The following is a 20176-nucleotide window of genomic DNA, read 5'->3' as shown; positions in this document are numbered from 1 at the left end:
ATATTATTCTTTCAGAGAAGGTACAATTTTGAGGATTCTTTTTTAAAATACATATTTACTGATTAAAATTTTTTTTTGTCAATGATAGAAAAAGATCGTGAGATTTTTAACCGACTTAAAAAAAAGTGGTTCTTACTTTAACTCTGACTTCATATAGTATGTTGTACTTTTGGCTGAATTGATTTTAATATACGCAGCATACCGACACGCTTACACTAGGGGCATATTTTTTATTCTTTCAGAGAAGGTAAATTTTTTGAGATTTCTCGTTTTATTTACTAATTAAAAAATACAAGAAAATCATTGATGATTGAAGATTTCTTTTACCTTTAGAAGACTTCAAAAACGGTTCTCAGTTTGACCTGTATGTTTGTGCGTGATTATTTCAAGTTTGACTGGATTGATTTTGCGGTTTTCGGCATAGTATTTTTCAGATTTAGGAGAAAATCTTAGGTCTTAGGAAAATCTAAGTATACTGGTATAGGTTGAAGTCGGTATTATTTTTTTGTTCGTTTTTTTTCTATTTTTCGAGTTAAGAAATCATCCAAGCTCCTTTTAAAACACTGGTACTCAGCTACATTCGGTTAGACTGGAAGCCGACCCCAACATAGTTGGTAAAAGGCTCGGCAGATGATGAAATAATCAAATGTATGCGGTGGTGATGAATGCTCATATCTTCTCTTACTGAGAAGAGGCTTGGGATAAATCGGATGAAACCTATTCGTCAAAAGTGTAAGCAGACTTGTATCTATCGTGGATTTCATAACTTCCTGAAATAATCGATAATCTTATGCAATACCGGGCGAAGGGATACCAGGGGATCATATTTCAGGGATGGTTAAAAAACGCCATGAAAAGTGACCATGTCATGAAATTATCAAGCATTTCATGAAGTGACTCTAATATTATAAGCCTGAAGATACTTGAACATGCTAATAGGAAATCGCCAAAGAAACGATGGATGGATTGTGTGAAAGTCGACATGGCTAGAAAGAATGTTACTTGTGAGATGACGGCAGATAGAAGAGTATGGAAGGAGAAAACATGCTGCGAGCACAAATAAAATTGGGATAAGGGCAGAAGGAAGATGATGATTAAGAAGTCGTGGCTAAGTCAAAGCCGTGCGTTATTATAAAACTTAAGTTAACAACGTGGATGGGTGACCATCTTGTTATAACGAGTTCTTCCGTGTTACAGAAAGCTCGATAAACTGTAGGTCCCGGCTGTCATTTAAACATCTTTGGCAGTCGTTACGGGTAGTCAGAAGCCAGTAAGTTTGACAACCAGTCTTAACAATGGGTACTAGATTGCTAGCAACTGGGTTGAGGAGGCCAGATAGGCAGTCGCTCCTTGTAAAACACTGGTACTCAGCTGCATCCGGTTAGACTGGAAGCCGACCCCAACATAGTTGGGAAAGGGCTAGGCAGGTGATGATGAATGGCAGAAAGTTGATGATGATATACGGGAAAAGTCGACGGAAATATTCTAGCTTACTAATGCAATTTGAGAATGTAAAGATTTTTCACAAAACAATAGGGTTCCGGTCCGTAAAGTCTAGTCGGCGTCTGCGCACCTTATCAGTGCGTTATCATTAGAACAAAGTTCAGAAATGTTTCTTTTAGCGCAGATTATTGCAATAGATAGTTAGTTATTACTGCATTATTATTTGTGCGGTTATTAAATACTTAAATATTTTGTTGGATTATTAAGAGATACTGAAGTTAGTTGCATCAGTAAATTTTGTATCTAAAGGTGTCTAAACACCAAAGCCGCTGAGGCCGGCGGCACAGCCCGGCTGTACAATCATGCCGCATGATTGTACAAAATACGGGCCGCCGGGCTGTGCCGCCGGCATCAGCGGCTTTGGTGTGTAGACACCTTAAGGCCCCATTGCACGCTGCGGGTTGTTCGAAAGAGATACCGCAGCCCTGGTACATAAAGGCCTATGACGGGACACGACGGTTTTTAGTCAGTAAGAGTCTGACTCTCCCTCACCGCTGCTAACCCACAGCGGGAGGAGTCATTTGATGATTTTTGACGTCGTTAAAAAAAATCCCCATTGCACCGACAACTAAATGATAGTTGTCTTAAAACAACTATTGTCTATGATTTTTTTACGTTTAAGGCGAGGAAGTGGTCAACAATAATTCCATAACCGGCACGCGCATCTAAGGCGCCAAAAGGGGTCGGAGCGTCTGAGCGGGGCGAGGATAACAATACGCGCGCTAGCTTATAACTAAAAGTCGTAAGCGACAAAATGGTTTTGTAATTTTAATATTTAGAAATGATAATTTAATAAAAATTCCTACTACCATTTTAAAGAGTATGTATATACTCAACTACTAAAAAAGTTAAGAGGCTTAAATCGGTCCCGTTTGCCCATAATATGTGAATCTCTTTTTAAAAAGAGGTATGTTTGATATATTTTTCTCTGTTATAAAAGTTACCTAATCATGTTTCTACAACTAACAAAATAAGGCTTATATCATGAACTTTCAGGTAACCAAGTTGTATTTTGATCCGTTTTGTATTTACTGAGAAAAATTGACATCCTTGGCGCCAAAAATTCCAATTCGTCCTCTTAATTTTCAGTCTAAACGGGCGATTTTTGTCGGTGAACTTGGCCTAAAAGATACTGCGTACCTCACTGTACGTCGCAGATATGTACTAAATCGTAAAAGCAGAAATATAAGAACTGATGCGTAATTCTCGCCGAAATTTTTAGTCTCTCATCTCTTGGAACATTGCGAGGATCGCTGCGTAAAGAGCTATGGACTGCATGCGCGTTTGGCAAAAACTGTAGGTTTATTTTTCATTCCTTCAATAAATAAATTATATGGTGATAGTTTTTATTTCATTGAAGGATGGATTCAATGGAACTATTGATATTTGAAGTATAATTCATTTGTGTAATATGTATAGTTTGTTGCGTCACCATGACTTAGGACTACGTTTTGTGTTGGGCTTGTATTTTGATTCTAAAAGTTCTGATTTTCAGCCTTAAAAAAAATAACGTAACGTGCTTTTCACAGGCACACTCTTCAACCTCCTTTGCCTGTTTTAAATTAAAACCACTAAACTGTCATATGTAAGTAGTGGACCATTATGGCAGTAGACTACTAGCCGTATTCAGCAAATCAGACTTGACCCAATGGGCCAGTGACCTATCATATTATTACGTTGCTGGTCATCATGGTAAGATCTTCATCTTAAGTACTAGGGTATCATAAGACTCACCTGTCAACAGGCGGCGGCAAGGGCGCCATCATATGCGGGTGAGGCGGCATAGGCGGATGTGGAGGGTGCGGGTGGAAGGGGGACCCCGGCGGCGCGAACCCCGGCCCGGGGAAGTGTGGCTGCTGCGGCGGGCCGGGGGGGAAGCCGCCGCCGGAGCCCGGCCGGGCCGACGGCGAGCCGAAGGGGCCCGGCGCCGCGTACGGCGGGCCCGCGAACCCCGGCCCGGGGGTCGACGGGGCTGGGGACGCGGCGAACGCCGGCCCCGCCGGGGAGCCAGCAGGCGGCGCGAACGACGCGAATGGCGGCTCGCTGTTGCCGCTCTTCCACGCCGCAGGCACGCCGCCGCCGGTCTCGTCCAGCGCCGGCACGCGCCGCTGCAGCCCCACCGACATCTGGGTACCAGGAGGACATGGTTACCTAAGAGATTCATATAACAATTATAATTATTCTATAGCTAGGTAGTCAAGGTTGCAGAGCAGTAAGTTGTTCGAAAATCGATCTCAGTGGCGTGCACTTGGAGAAGCATATGTCCATCAGTGGACTGCGATAGGCTGATGATAATGATGAAGTTGTTGTTCGCAGAGCACATGCCCTCTACTTCTTAGTTCCAAGAAGACGTGGTTAAGATTTATACAGACATCAATCAATTGGGAAGTCGGTTAAAATCATTTTACATGTTTTCTAGATTTATGAACCAGAACCCTAGATTCGTTCTCAGGGTCATCTATTAAAGAAGAATCTATTTGCAACAGAGGGACTGTTGCCCTTTACTTCTTGCTACCAGGAGAACATGCTAACCGAAGAGATCAGATTAAGAAAGATTGTACGCGCCGATCCCACATTTGCAAACTGGTCAGTAAGAAGGTAACCTATTATTCCTATTTTTTTCGAACAGTTCAAAAAACTTGTCATTCGAAAACCGAACATCGCTGTCACTCCGATACAATCGGCGGCTCATGTTGAGTTTATTGAACTATTTCTATACAGACGTTACACAACTTGAGTGCAGCGGTGTACTTACGTCATATGCTCAGTAAATTGTATATTATTGCTAAATATAGAAAGTGTACGGTCTATTAAATTGGATTATTTTGTTTGTTTTTTTAAGAGTAGAATTTGTAAATTGATTTTGGTAGAATAAAGTCTTCATATCGAACGGCTAAGCAAAATAAAGACAGGCGCGTCAAGTCTGTTAAGTAAATGTGTTTTATAAACGGAATTTCAGGATCAATTCCTGGGTCAGTTAAAAAATTACGTGTATTTTCTTTATTCTCAAAGTTTCCCTGAAACCTGAGTTTATATTTATAATTTTGATAGCCGAAACTATCAAAAAGCTACATACAGGTGACAATAACCGGGATTCACGTAACTTTTTATAGGATCATTGAAATTGCAGGGTTTTGAGATAGATGCGGGAAACGATTCTACCAGAAAGCGGACAAAAACAAGGGATACAGCTAGTATAAGCACTTGTATGCCAATCTTTATCATACATAAGAGGACAGGTAGAATTTTTAATGTTGTTTATGTCATTTCTGGATATATTGAACAGATTTTGGAAAAAAATAAATTATTTTCAGAAAGCCACGTTATTTGTGAATCTACTACGGGAAGTAGTTCCCTCAGGAAGCAGGCAAAACCCCAGGAAAACATACTAGCATATCCATACAGATACTAGGAGCACACAAATGACAAGGAGTAGTTCCTAATGAACGTATCCTTTTAACTGACATGCGCTTGAGTTGTAAGCAAAATGATCTAGTTTAAGGCGGATTTGGGCTGTTATTAGAGGACTCAGTACTTAGGTACTAGTATTTTTAGTCTAGCTGTGTATGATCGTACGTGACAGATGTCTATTAGTTAACTTCTGACCATGGCTTCGTCTGTGTTAGAGTAACTATGTACCTATATTCATTTGTAGTGGGTGGGTGGTCCAAACGGGTGGATCATTCATAAGGTTAAGCAACGTGGATGATGACCATCTTGTAATGACGAGTTCCTCCATGTTTCAGAAGGCACGCTAAATTGAAGGGATGTCATTTGAACATCTTTGGCAGTCCTTACGGGTAGTAAGAAGCCAGAAAGGTCTTTTTATTTTATTTCTTTATAACCAAGAAGTATCGGGTTGTCTGGGTCTTAGCCTTACATACAAGTAACAAGGCATAGGTCTATCTTTCCGTGTTGTTCACAAACAGGTTCCGATGAGCTAGCAACCTGTCGCTACTCGTTTTGTATCTTTCGATCTATGCTCCTTTGAGCACTGCTATCCTGGTACTTTAACGTCCTTGGACATACGGAAGCCGTTTCAGATTACGATTTATCTAGTCATCTGTAATGATGCAATTTATTTTACAATTATTTTGATGGGTTAGTTTCAATCTTTGCTAAAGTAACTCTGTCTGTCTGTCGGACTTTTACACCAAAAGTACTGAACCGATTTAAGTGGTATGTAGTAACTGGTACACAGAAGACCGTCATCAGGTATACCAAATACATAGAGAAAGGTTTTCTTTCAAATTGGGCGTTTCATATGGATTGCATTCCACACTGTTTACATACAAATCGCGGGGTGCGACAGCCGTACGGCATCGGCACTGCAACTCTTCGACAAGGCGAGACTGTAAGGCTGCGTTCAAACCAAACTGACTTTCAGTCGCCGAATGTCAGCATCTATGCATATTACTCATAGCGTATGTTAGATGAACGAAAAAGTGTATGTATGGAAATACAATAAACTGCGTAACGTTCGCTCACATTCGGCGACTGACAGTCAGTTTGGTTTGAACACAGCCTAAATTGCTAACGTACCCAGCAACAATCAAACCAACAGTTGCTCTTCCGCAACCAGGAGACTGCAATTAAAATACCAGGAGCGCATAACAGCCGAGGTGACTGCATGGAAGATCACTCGCGTGCCAAGTTATCGCGGGCTAAAATTAGGGCTTGAACTTTCAACAGTAACACAGGTGGAGTGTTATATTATTCAGAAGATTCTTACTAAAGTTTTTTATTAAAGTTCTACTTGTGTTTGTTCTAAGTAAAACACAGGTGTATCGTTCAAGGTTAAGTGGTACGCTTTCTGCGGCCTGCTAGTGGATGGGGTGGCCATGTAAGACTTTTTTGTGACTTTGTTGTTTCGAGTAGTCAAAAGCCAGTAGGACATCTTGATAGGAAATCGCTCCTTGTAAGACACTGGTAGTCAGCTGCATCCAGTTAGATTAGAAACCAACGCCGATATATGAGTTTTGGAAAAAGCATAGCTAAATGATATTAGATTATAATTATAATACTACTAAAATAACTTGCCTTCTTCGAGTAAATGGGCTGGTCTATCTAATAGTTACAGAATTATTAAAAGCGGTCCTGGTAGTTCCAACAAACAAACTCTTCATCACTTTTATAATTTTTGTATAGATTTTTTGAGGAATTTTATTTATTTCTAGACAAAATACAAAAAAAATATATCCTTCTATACAAAAAAACGCTTGACAAATCTCCCAAAACTTCATACCCAAAGTACCAGGCTAGCATAACAGCAAGGAGTTAAAACAATGCGAAATAATGCATCACTCTCAAGGCCACTGAGTCATTTTCTACCTGCACTGCACTGCACAGTCCCATGAAAAAAGATTTATCATTCAAGCCAAAACCGTCCTTGGATTTGTATTTTAAAAACATTTGAGTTTTGTACAATTTTGTCAGCTATTTTTGGATGCAACTGCATACAATACAATTTGTATATGTTGTCCCGCGGGTTCTCTCGCGTCCCGTGGGAACTACTGCCCGTAACGGGATGAAATATAGCCTCTATGTTACTCGGGAAGAGTGTAGCTTCCTAACAGGGAAATATTTTTTTAAGTCGGTTCAGTAGTTTCGAAGACTTCACAAAAACTGCTAACTGTTGTGTTGGTCTAGTATTCGCATAGAGCGCCTTCTGTGCCCAAGGATTCGGGTTCAATTCCCGGATCGGTTTAAGAAACATTCACAGAGCAGCTCGTAGTCCGGAAGTTGGTGATTGCTTCACCCGTGCATCAGAGGGCACGTTAATATCTGTCTCAAAATAAACTCTTTTGCAAAAAAAACGGGCACATATGCGAAATCTTAGTTTTAAGGACTTTAAGTGTATTTCAAAGGGTTTTAATGATTGTAGTATGTTTCTAGCATCAATAGGGTTAGCCAAGCATGTATTCTAAATTTGAATTTTGTATGATTGCTAAGAAATTGGTTAAACCTTATTTTGGACTAATTGCCGACAGAAAGTTCGTCGGTGTTTTGAAAAGTTTTTGAAGTGATTTTCAGAAAACTGATAATGCAGTTTTAATTAGTGATTAATGTACCTTTCTGTTAGATCAAAACATTTTTGAAAAACTATGCGTATTTGATAAAATTTTCACCGGCTCTATATGGACTATACTGATGATTGATGGCAATGTTAAGAGTTTCGGTATTTTAGTGTAAAGCGTTCTATTGTTTAGATATTGTACCCACGTATTTTAAAATATCGCATTTTCATAAATAAACACTATTTAGAGGAGTATCAGTACCTTGGGCTGCGACAAAACCAATTTAAAGTTAGCAGTGCCGATCACAACTCGTCTCCTATCGGACTTTGACATTAAAAAAATACCAAATTTTGTGATGAATGTTAAAATTAACCACATGAAAAATGATGAAGAGGGTTAAAGCTATCTAAAAAGTCAAATTATTGCCGCGTTGAAGCTCTCGATAACTCCATAGGCATCGGGTTACTAAACGATGATTTAGCTGAAAGGGAGTCAAGAATTCAAAATTATTTTCCAAACGTATGTTTCTTAAGAAATGAGCAGATAGCCAATTATTGTTATGATTTAAGCAGGAAAGTGCTGTGGATGCCAGAAAATCTCGGTGCAAGCAAGTTTATTTAATAAAATGTCCGTGGGATGAAAACACGATATTTGAACGTTCAGACTCATAGATCTTCAGAGGTCTACGGAGTTTCCCAAGAGACGAGGTTGTTTAAAAATCAGTGATTACGAGACCTTAAGACCTCGTGCTCACAATCTATGCGCTATTTTCTGTATTTTGTAGAATTTCAAGACTTTTAAAAATGTCAAAGTCCGATAGGAGACGAGTTGTGATCGGCACTGCTAACTTTAAATTGGTTTTGTCGCAGCCCAAGGTACTGATACTCCTCTAAATAGTGTTTATTTATGAAAATGCGATATTTTAAAATACGTGGGTACAATATCTAAACAATAGAACGCTTTACACTAAAATACCGAAACTCTTAACATTGCCATCAATCATCAGTATAGTCCATATAGAGCCGGTGAAAATTTTATCAAATACGCATAGTTTTTCAAAAATGTTTTGATCTAACAGAAAGGTACATTAATCACTAATTAAAACTGCATTATCAGTTTTCTGAAAATCACTTCAAAAACTTTTCAAAACACCGACGAACTTTCTGTCGGCAATTAGTCCAAAACAAGGTTTAACCAATTTCTTAGCAATCATACAAAATTCAAATTTAGAATACACTCTCACGCATGCTTGGCTAACCCTTTTGATGCTAGAAACATACTACAATCATTAAAACCCTTTGAAATACACGTAAAGTCCTTAAAACTAAGATTTCGTATAGGTGCCCGTTTTTTTTGCAAAAGAGTGTATATGAATGAGTAAAGGAATAGTGAGTGCACCTGTGTCTGCGCAAATGCTTGTGCACTATAATATGTCTTGCGCAGTTGGCTGATCTTCTTTGAGAGAACCGATGCATGGATTGAATACTGTAAAACTGGTTAATAAAATTATAAGTTTCTAAGTGTTAGAAGTAGTAGTTACCACGTGGGTTATTTATATTAGCCCAGTAACCGATTAAAACCTCTGGATTAGTTATTTGAATAACTTTTCCTCATTTCTGGGTACTTATTACATGGACTGTTTGATAAGGAAGCAAATATATAATATAGTTTATGGGTTTTCATGCTTTATCATTTATTTAGTAAAATAGCTGTTCCCTGCGGTTTTTGGCGTTGTAAGGGAACTACTGCTCTTCCTAGATAAAAAGTAGCCTATGTCCTTTCTGGGGCTCGTAGAACATCTGTGTATCAACTTGAATCAATTTGGTGTCAGAAGCCAGTAAGTCTGACACCAGTCTTACCAAGGGGTATCGGGTTGCCCGGGTAACTGGGTTGAGGTGGTCAGATAGGCAGTCGCTTCTTGTAAAGCACTGGTACTCAGCTGAATCCGGTTAGACTGGAAGCCGACCCAAACATGGTTGGGAAAAAGGCTCGGAGGATGAATTTGAATCAGTTAAGTAGGCTTAAGTATTGTAATTTTGGAATGAAGGCGTGACTGACAAACTTACTTTAGTTTTTATAATATGAGTAAAGTTATTGCAGAGTTCAATCAAAATCCGATCATTAGTTTTTGGCTTAAAGAGTAAGAAACATCCACAACTACTGAACAGATTTGAATACGATTCACACTGAAGAAGAATGTTGATACGTATAGTTCAGTAGAGCATAGCCAGGTGTGAAGCCAAGTCAGGTCATTAGTCTATATACTTATACTAATATTATAAAGAGGAAAACTTTGTTTGTTTGGTTGTAATGGATAAACTCAAAAACTACTGGACCGATTTAAAATATTCTTTCACCATTAGAAAGCTATATTATCTGCGAGTAACATAGGCTATATTTTATCCCGGTGCGGGCAGTAGCTCCCACGGGACGCGGGTGAAACCGCGGGAAAACGGCTAGTAGTATAATATAGAGATTGTCAGTCTATTGTGGTAGCACTATGCCCGACCTTGGAATTGAACCCATAACCTCATGATCCGTAACGGAGACTGACCAGACTAGATCAATGAGACTATTATGGAAAACCTATTTCCCGCATCCGGATAAAAATAAGCCTATATCCTTTTTGTATATGAAATTTTATTAAAATCGGTTCAGTAGTCTGCCTAGCCTTTTCCCAACTACGTTTGTTTTACTACAAAGAAATAAGAGTAAAGTAGGTAGTAAAGTCCAAAATAACAAATCATCATCATCTCAGCCATAGGACGTCCACTGCTGAACATAGGTCTCCCCCTTAGATCTCCACAGATACCTGTTGGAGGCGACCTGCATCCAGCGTAGAAATAACAAATAGCTTTTATTTTCTTACATTAATACTTGTCGTATCTAAAAATACACGCACAACATTTTTTGAAGTCGGCTAAAACGTTCAACAAGCTTGCTAACTGTAGTTAGCCACTTACGACCGTTGACCCAAAGCAAGTGCAATTTGCCGCCAAAAAAGCGTAACCTAAAATTTTCGGTACTTATTATGTGCTAGGAACGGCCGTGAAACTGGCCAGTTTTTTGCTGGTCAGTATTGCTATTGTAAATTAACTATTATTATAGGAACTAGTTCGAAACATGTCTGGAGTTTTGATTAAAATATTGGGGACTTTCCGAAATAGAAAATTATTTGTAGAAACATATAATAATTAGCTTCTGCCAACGGATTGATTTACCCGTGCGTGTCCCTTGGATACTGCTGTAAGCGCCCGAATAAAAAGTAGTCTTCTTCAATTACTGAAATTATATTTTAAATCAGACTGATTTAAAATATAAGTACAAACTTATTTGGTGCAATTGGCGTTTTCAAACTTAACTCTACAGCTTTATAATATTCGCATAAGATGTGGTCCACACCGATATTTGGCTACAGGGGCTGTTCTCAATGGAGATAGCGAAGGGGCGTACGCGCAGACACAGGTGCACTCACTATTCCTTCACTCTCATGGCGCGACGGGACGGCAATCCGACACCACCGGAGAGAGATCACAAGCAGGACAGATTCTGATCGTCATCTCGTTGGTGTAGTCGTAGTAAGCGTCACTGTTGCACACAATGACCGGCTTCAATTCCCAGTCAGGGCCCAAAAACTGTCTACTGGGTTTTAAGAACATACAAGGAAGGTGTCGATACATCCATGCACAGGCAGCACGTTAAGGTGTTATACTCTATCCACGGAAGCAAGAGCTAAAAGGTAAACAAAGAATGACAAAACGTCACATTTTTGTGTAAAATGTTCGCAGTATCTGTGATTTTATCATCGGTCGGGTTATACCGCCATCTTGAAAAAGTGTCATTCTTTGTTTACCTTTTAGCTCTTGCTTCCGTGGATAGAGTATAGTAGTAGTAGAGTGAATCAGATTATTAGTAACTAGAGATTTTCTAAAACTTGCAATCTATGTAGGTATCTATGTATAATTTCAAACTGTGGAGTAAAGCGTCAGAGGGTAACATTGTTTTATTTTTGTAAGTATACTAACAATTTCAGTAGAACTTGAAAGGAATAAATTGCATCCTGCTAATGACCTTTACCTTATCGTTTTAAAAATCTTATCAAAACCGGCGCAATGTGATTCGGCGATTTCATTACTAACATCTACTTAAAGAAAGAAATTAACTGCCTTTTGTTAAGTGCATATGGATGTACATATGTATATTATTCCCGCGATTTCACGTACGTCCCGTGGGACTGACCATTCCTTACCAAATTGATGTCTCTGAAGCTAGCTAAGTATTTGACGCTTTCATGAATGCGTAGTAGTGTTTTGTTATTTTTTGTTTACTATCATGAAGCTAACATAGTTATCTGTCATGCAGTGCCAATCTATCAAACGGCAGTGGGATCCTAAATCTATGGTACAGTCGACTTCAGGTCAGTGGTAACAGTTTTATAGGAAAATCGTACTTATTACTATTGAGTTAAGGTGCATCACAGTTACCACTGATGTGCCGTCTACTGTACTAACAAATGCGCAAGAAGTCAAAATGGATAACTCAACGTAGTTTTTGGTCCGAACTTTACTCAAAGTAGTGAATTTCGCGAGAAACAGTTATATATAAAGAACAAGCAGTTTTACGACTAAAAGCTAAGACAATTTCGTCACTGCAATGTGCGATGTAGGTACTTGTAAAAACAAGTTTCGGGGCTACCTAAACAGACCGCGTTCCAGTTTTTTTTACTCGCCTAGCGAATTATAGTGATCTGTTACGTATTTTTGCCATTGAGTATATAGATATTTGAAGTAGGAAAGATATTGTCTAAGGCCCAAGTTTCATGAATGTCAGTTTCCTTAAAACCACTGTCTACTTAAGTCTACTATGTTTCACGTTCAAGCATTAAAATTGTTTTAAGAAAAAAAAAAAAAACATTTGTTGTGGGTCAAATTTGGCCTTCTGCCCTTTGGTCAGCGAATAAGACTTTAGTACATCGCTACCACAATATGCTAGGGGCACTGGTAATGCTGGTGGAAGCCACTTAATGAGAAGGCGCTCCTTTTTCTTATAATCGCGTAAAAGTAGTCTGTTTGAGCCTGCGCGATATCACGTCGAGATTCCGCTATTTGCAAAAAAAATATTATGCTATATACTAATACTACGAGTAAATCAGAAGAAACATTTGTGGACACGCACTTGGGGTATCTGGCCTGAAGCAGTGCTGCAAAATTGCGAGAGACCTAGCAGCACCCAAAAGCATGGTTTCAAAGATAGATTGCTGTGAAGATGTAGATTCTTCGCAGTTCCACACGCATTTCGAGCGAACTATTTGTGCCCGAATAAGAGGCCCATGGTCTCGTCAGGCTCTAGACTATAATCTGTGCATCATTGAAATCGCTTCAATAGTTTTAGCGTGAAACCGCAACAGACATACAGAGTTACTTTCGCATTTATAATATAAGTAAGGATTGATGTTATAATACCAATGTGCCACAAAATCAAGACATGTCCGTCGATTGTTTCAGTGAGCTACCGATAATTTTCAGTGCTGAACCAAACTAACGGAGTTTATAAACATTTGACCGTAAGATTGACGAAACAGTGCTGTTCGTTCAAACAATTTACTGGCTAATTACTTACAACAGAGTAATTTTCGTATTCTTTGGGGTCGGGTTAAAACAAGATGTAGCTAAGGATTAGTAGCCGCCAAACTTCATGGAGGATGGTACACAATTTCAGAGGTCAGGAAAGCGCATGTGGCCCGTAGACCTCGCTCATCTTCGTCACCCGCTGACACCTAAAAATTGGGATTTGCGCAGCGACAGCCACGAAATTCCAAGTTGCCCATATAGTTTGGCTAAGACGTGAAGACCTTTGTACCATGGAGTGACTGCCTATCTGATTTCACAGCCTAATAGGACAGGTACTAATAGCGATTAATGCTCATCTCTAATCTGTCTGAAAAGGTGCATGAACTCAGCATCATGATCTGCCTAGCCTTTTCTCTGTGTTGGGGTGTACATAATATATTAAGAGTAGGTACTAGTGTTTTACATGAAGCCGCTACCTACTGGACCTCCTCAACCCAGTAACCTGGGCAATCCGACACCTCTTAGGACACCTGTTCTCAGCAGTGTGATTGTAAAAAGTCTAACGATGAAGGTCATCTTTCAGTCCAATAAGATGCAACTAAATAGTATGTATAAGTACATAAAGCCCCTGTCTGACCTCCACAGCTTTGAAACTCCCAAACAGAGTTTAGCTGAGTCAAATCGCGAAAAGTACGCGAAAATAGCCTTTATTTCAAACAGAACTTTCTGAACTGACGACGTAGTTTCTATGTGGAATTCTGCAGTTAAACTATCATAAATGTATGTAGAGTTACGGCCGTTCCCAATATTGGATCCATCTGTCGAATTGCTAACTAGAGATAGAATTTTGACAAAAGTCCCATACAAGTTATGTCAAATACCTATATTTAGTAAGATATAGATACAGATCTCTTTAGGCGGCTGGTTGACGCTTCTCGTGATCAAAAGGCTGGCTATTACCTCGGACAAAGGATCAGCATGGTGATCCAACGAGGTAATGCTGCCAGTCTCTTGGGCACGCTCCCAGTCAACAGTGAAGGGGACGAATTTTTTGACGCGTTTAAGTTATAGTTCGGGCTGCCCAAGTAGCTGGGATGACGATGTCTGACAGCCAGTAACTACATGTAAAACAGTGCTAATCAGCTGCATGCGGTTAGACTGGAAGCCGACCCCAACATATGACAGGGATAGGCAGATGACCACGTAAGTCTTATCTCAGGTAGTTTGAAGTTGTTTGGCTGAGCAGCAGATCCATTAGGATCAAAATTGTCAACTACGGAATCGGCTTATTTCAACATAGATCGCTAGAAGATTTACTACCATTTGTTTTTTTTTTAAATCGTGTAGAAAACTGTTATATTGTGCGATGTCTAGCTGTAATTCTCAGATTCGCTTGGATCCTCAAAAAGTCAGCATCTTGGAGTTATTACAAAAAAGTTGAACAAACGTGTGACACGACGTGTTCTAGAAGATGTCATCATCATCGTACTCCTGTCCCTAACCCAATTTCATTTGTGTTCAGTACTCTTCTATCTGCCGTCATGACACCAGTAACATTCTTTCTAGTCATATCGACTTTATCGAGAAAATCTTGTATTAGTACTTTTATTTTAACAGCTAAATTATCAAACGTCTGTTTAACTTTTTTGGACCTAGCAAAGGGTTGATTTTTACATGACGTATTTTATTTGCAAATGCGTATATTGGCGAAATCGTCACATCGTACGGTCGTCTGACGCATACAACTTCCAATACTCTATCTATCTTTGGTTTTTCTTACTTAGAGATAGGAATTTGTATATTGTATGGGGCTAGCGACAAAATTATATCTCTATTAAGCAAATCCATGATATTAGATAGAATATTGGGGACGGTTGTTAGTCAGCATTTTAACTGTCCGATAGACGTTAATAGGGCTTCGCCCCGTGACGTGAAACCTTTCCTTAACAGAAGGAACGTGATTTTTGAGGAAAAACTCGAAATACTGTGTATATGTACTGTTTCATATTTACAACATTTTTTTTCCTCTGTAAGCCTCCGTCCGTAGCCAGTCTTGCCGTATCTGTATTAAATAAATCATCGAATTTTGCTTAGCCGTTTTGACGTAATAGAAATAAAAACTAGTCAAGCAGGTCGAGTTAATTATTTCAGATTTATCATACCTATATCCATGTCATTTATGAATGATCCACCAGATCGGTTTAACGGTCTAGAGATAGTACATAGTTTGAGTCTAAATTTCTGCCTGCCGTGTCTAGGGACTTGCCTAGGCTAAATATTTTGATCTAGGGTCAGACAGCCAATTAGATTCTGGGTGTTAATTGGCATATTCATAATTATTTGGCTACCTGAAAGTACCAGGAGAGCATAATGCGAAGAGAGATGTTCTTATTTTCAAATGTTTGACATTCGAAAATTAAAAAAAAGTATACTGTGCATTCTGTAACTTCACCACAGCTTATCCACGTTAAAAACTAACAAAAGGTATTTTATTTATCAGTAACAAAAAATACGTATTTACATTATATTTTTTATTTGTTATCATTATCACTCACGGCGAACGTATAATTCCATTGACTGGATTGCCACCTAACAATTATATACGTACAACTTCTTTAGAGCATAAGATGAGCACCTAAAACTATACGAATTATCCCAAACAGTGTAGTAAGCCCGAAGTTAGTCGACAACGGAAAAAACAAACACTGTTTTCGAAAATAAAACCATCGAACCAATCGATTTTTTGTGTTTATTTATCAAAAACGCGTGTAGGAACTCAGACGCGAGTACTAGGCGCTTATAACCTACAAGAGTATCGATTCGTAAACATTCCCTCCAAAAAAAACGCGTCGCACAAAAAAGGGGTTACGTGGGACCTGCTTCAGTAAAAAAAAACACTGAGTACACGAGGGATAGACCTCCGTACCTCCGTTTTTGATCAGCGGCGGCCGCCCCACTCGGATAATACCTCCTTGGACTGGGGCGAGCTACCCCGCATTTCTGCCCAAACAACAGTAATAACACTGAGCCGACACGCTCTTCACTTACAATGTTCCTTGTGCTTTTCTTCCTCATACGATCATAGCACGCCGTTTATACATTTACCTATTTTAATACACTACACTGACACAAGCAAGCATCCTCACTGCCACCGACATCGGAGTTTTTTTTTTCGGGGAGCGCTGTGGCGTGCGTTCGCCGGCCGGTAAACAATGCTCACGGTTTCAACACAACACTAAAACTATGCTAAATGTTAATTAACGTTATTATTTACATTATTTCACTGAATAAATGCGTGTATAGTTGTGTTCGGTTCATGATATCGCGTAGCGTGGCGCGTTACGGCGTTTGTCGCAGGTACGCGCGGCGTGTGTCGCTCGATCGCACTGGTTTCGTTCGCCCCCGAAGGGGTCGGGTACGCGCCGCCGCGGGGGGAGGGCCTGCTTTACCGACGCGCAGTATTTCTGAACTGTTTTATCTACACTTGGAACGTACAGGTGGCGCGGTTGTTGGCTTGCGACAAGAAAGCGCTTCAAGCGATTGTGTTTTTGGGCAAAAAGCGGTGTTTAATATTTTTTTTTATGTTTCTGATTGGTTGATTTTGTTTTTAGATTTTTGATATGTTTTTAGGTTTAATACTGAGCTTTATAAATGTACTGGCAACGGGATAGCTTAGATATTTTGAAAAGTTAGTTAAAACGAATTTATTATTTTTTTGCTTACTTTGTATTATATAAAAAATTTAATGTAAAGATAAGTTTGAAGGGTATATAATTTACTCTTAAATAATGTATTTTATGACAAGATTCATTAATCGGTAGATTATCTTGTATTTCACAGTTTTAATTGTCCACAATCATAATGAGGAACCCGTTTATCAACACCACACTAATCACTTTTTTTACATAATATTTTAAGTATATAAATTGACTTTATAACATAATTGTATTAGGTACACTATATACCTACTTACTTACAATCACTTCAAATAAGTCTAAACTCATACAGTACATTTTATGACACATATTAACTTTGCAAAATCCTGTCAACTAGCTTAAAAATGTTAAAAGCAATATCTTCCCAAATCCAGCAATCGGGTAAACAAAAGCGCTTGATCAGCTGAAAGCTCAACACCAACGATGCGCTTGTCACGGCGAGAAAAATAAAAATGATAATCTTCTTGTCTCTCTCATAATACACCTGACTTTACTCGGACACAGCAAGGCACAGCCTTTTAAATACCTAACTTTACTGTATTTGTATAAAATACTGATAGAAATTAGAAAATAAATAAGAAATTATTAACGAAATCTTTTACGTATTGCAGAAGATAGGTTGCGCCATATTTATTTTTCTTATTTTTTTATTGCTGGAGAAATGATGCAAAGACAATTGTTTTTTCATGCCTAATATTACGCCTTTTTTTAGAAAAGAGGTTGTATAACACAATAAAATAAAGATTTTCAATTTGAAAACAATTATTGGAGTCGGCAAGCCGTATCGTCGGTCAGTGCGGAGTCAGCGGTCACCAACCCGTTTGGGTCGTGATGGCTCCGAGCATTCCATCGACGCCTCTATTTTTAGTATAATTGTCCAGTAGATCTTAGTTTGAAAATGATAAAGTGTAATTTTAGGAAAGGAATTGTCATTTAAACTGATATAATACACAGGAATCATTTTTTGTGTGTTTGTTTTCACCCTGAACTTGAAAGCTCCGGCACTACTGAACCGAATTGAAAAATTCTTTCACTGTTGGAAAGCTACGCTCTTCCCGAGTTACATAGGCTATATTGTATCCCAGAACGGATAGTAGAGATCATTATCCCACGGGATGCGTGTGCAATTGCGGTAAACAGCTAGTAAGCCAGAATTTCACAGATATTCTAAGAAATACAACATAGGATAGCCATTTTCATTCAATACCTATGTTACAGTCTGTTTACGTTATAACGGTAAAGCGGCTGGACCTATCTTAAAGGTTTACTGCTATGCAATGTCGACTCAACATCGTATTCGATTTAGAATTTCAAACTTATGAGATCCTGGTACACTTAAGACTTAAATAATTGATGAAGTACTTCAAACCAAATCAAATTCTTAGCAGTTTTGAATAAAGAGCTATTCAAATTACTGTTTTTTACCTATCCCAGATATTTAAGACTGATCTAAGTATATTTTGACAAAGCTGATGACTTTGTTTATTTTTCTTGAACGCATTAATCTTAGGAACCCTGTTCCGATTTGATTGACTGTCCAATTGTCCATTTATTTACATCTACATCAGTCGCCCAGCTACTGAAAATGGCTTCTTAAACTCAGTATGGGTTCATGAATCTATGAAAAACCACTCCTTGCTTCCCTCAAACTCCATGTCAATTTTATAATCTGTCTATGTCTAATTTTAAAGCTATCTCGTACAAGATCTCGTCATCATATGATTGTATCGAGATCTCGCGAGATCGGGATTGCATTCCCTAGCTAGAAGGAAGGATGTAAACAGATGTGAAGTCAGAGAATGCATCCGAGTGAAGTACATATCCACCAAGTTGCTTCTGAAAAAAAAATAACTGAAAAGATAGAGAATTTTAGATGAAACAAAGTCTTACTTTAAGTTGTTCTATTAAGTGATAAGTCGAAAAAGAAACACCCAACAAAGGTAAAAATTTACAGCGAGAATGCAGGGGCCCGATTCTCCTAAGTTAATAATGTCAAAATCTAATAGAAATCGAATCGCAATATGATCGTAATAGCAGTTTTAACCATGTCCGGCATTCTGCTACTAATAAAAGACCAATCGTATTCGATTGACATTTGATTGGTGTGCGATTGGTCTGCTATTTTGGTGATTTTGGTCTATACGGTAGTTTGCTCTACAATCATATTGCAATAATAATCATTTGCAGACAAAATGATTCATTATTGAATGACAGAAAAGGATAAAAACGTTTATTTCAAAGAAAAAATAGTGGAATGCCACTTACGTTTCAATCGTAATCGAGTCGGGATTGGATCGCAGTCGAACGTAAATCGAATGTTTTTAAGTAAAATTAGGAGAATCGTGCCCCAGATGGGAAACCCAGGTAAAGTCCAGAATCCACCAAAGTAGTTAAAGCAGAGCAGAAAAGTGTTTTTACTATTAATATGAATTCAAACGTCTCGATATCGCCTACCCTATTCCTCAGAGAGAAAATATTTGTTGTTCAAATACTCTTCCACTCCGCTCTGCTCTCGTGCAGTCTGGGTCTGTGAAAGGAAAATGTGCCTGAAGTAGTTAGGCAAAGATGCTAGTAAAATCGCAGGAAACAGCCTGCTATATCACTCTTTCTATAATAAGTACATCATTTGTCTATAATTCAGATGTAATAGCATAAAGGGGGCAATTGATTTCATGGGTAGGAAAAATTGAAAAAAAAGAAAGTAAAAAAAACATACCAAAACGTTTTGAAACTTATGCTTGGGTTTGCACTTTTGAAACGTTGAATTATGTGCGAATTTCCGAACGAAATATTCAACTTCAAAATAATGTCAACAAGCCCACGTATTGATGTTAGTGATGTTACTTTAAAGACTAATACATGAATAGAATATAAATTTTACAATCGACTAAATTATCGTCTCACGATGTGACAAAATACTTGGACAATACGAAAATGTGGATCATGAATAGTTAAAAATGTGTATAGTGTTTAGTTAAAATCTTTTAGGCTACTCTTGGATTTTTAGTAGATAAATTTCATGTTGGGCGTCGTCACTTATACGAACAGAAGTTGCAAAGTTGCAGTATTCAAAATTCAGATTAATTGTATTTACAATATGAACGTATGATGCATTTGCATATTATTATAAAACAAGCATTACCTGTTTTTTTCACATATTTTTAATGATCAACCGTTAGGATAGAATATTCATACTGATATTTGTAGTTTCATGTTTATTGTAGTATTTTTTATAATTGGAAATAAAAAGCGGCTAGATCTTCTCCGGATTATCACGTCTCATGGACACCTGAAGACCGAATATTATTTTTGGTAGCTGTACACCATTTAGTCGATTAACTTGATAGACATTTTTAGTAATACATTGACA

General features: G+C 38.4%; 1 protein-coding gene across 1 annotated transcript in view; it reads right to left on the bottom strand.

The window, feature by feature from the left end:
* LOC110380106 (LIM domain-binding protein 2) overlaps positions 1-16510 on the bottom strand; it is a 48921-nt gene extending 32411 nt beyond the window's left edge. The window contains exons 1-2 of the mRNA XM_064042850.1: positions 16139-16510; positions 3238-3629 (exon numbers count right to left, since the gene is read on the bottom strand). Coding sequence (XP_063898920.1) covers positions 3238-3629; positions 16139-16165 — 419 coding nt within the window. The 5' untranslated portion in view covers positions 16166-16510. The remainder of the gene's footprint in view (positions 1-3237; positions 3630-16138) is intronic.
* Positions 16511-20176: the final 3666 nt, after the last annotated feature.

The sequence above is a fragment of the Helicoverpa armigera genome, chromosome 30 (assembly GCF_030705265.1).
Source record: "Helicoverpa armigera isolate CAAS_96S chromosome 30, ASM3070526v1, whole genome shotgun sequence".
Taxonomy (NCBI): domain Eukaryota; kingdom Metazoa; phylum Arthropoda; class Insecta; order Lepidoptera; family Noctuidae; genus Helicoverpa; species Helicoverpa armigera.
The sequence above is the reverse complement of the archived record's forward strand: the minus strand, read 5'-3'. Positions and strand labels throughout refer to the sequence as shown.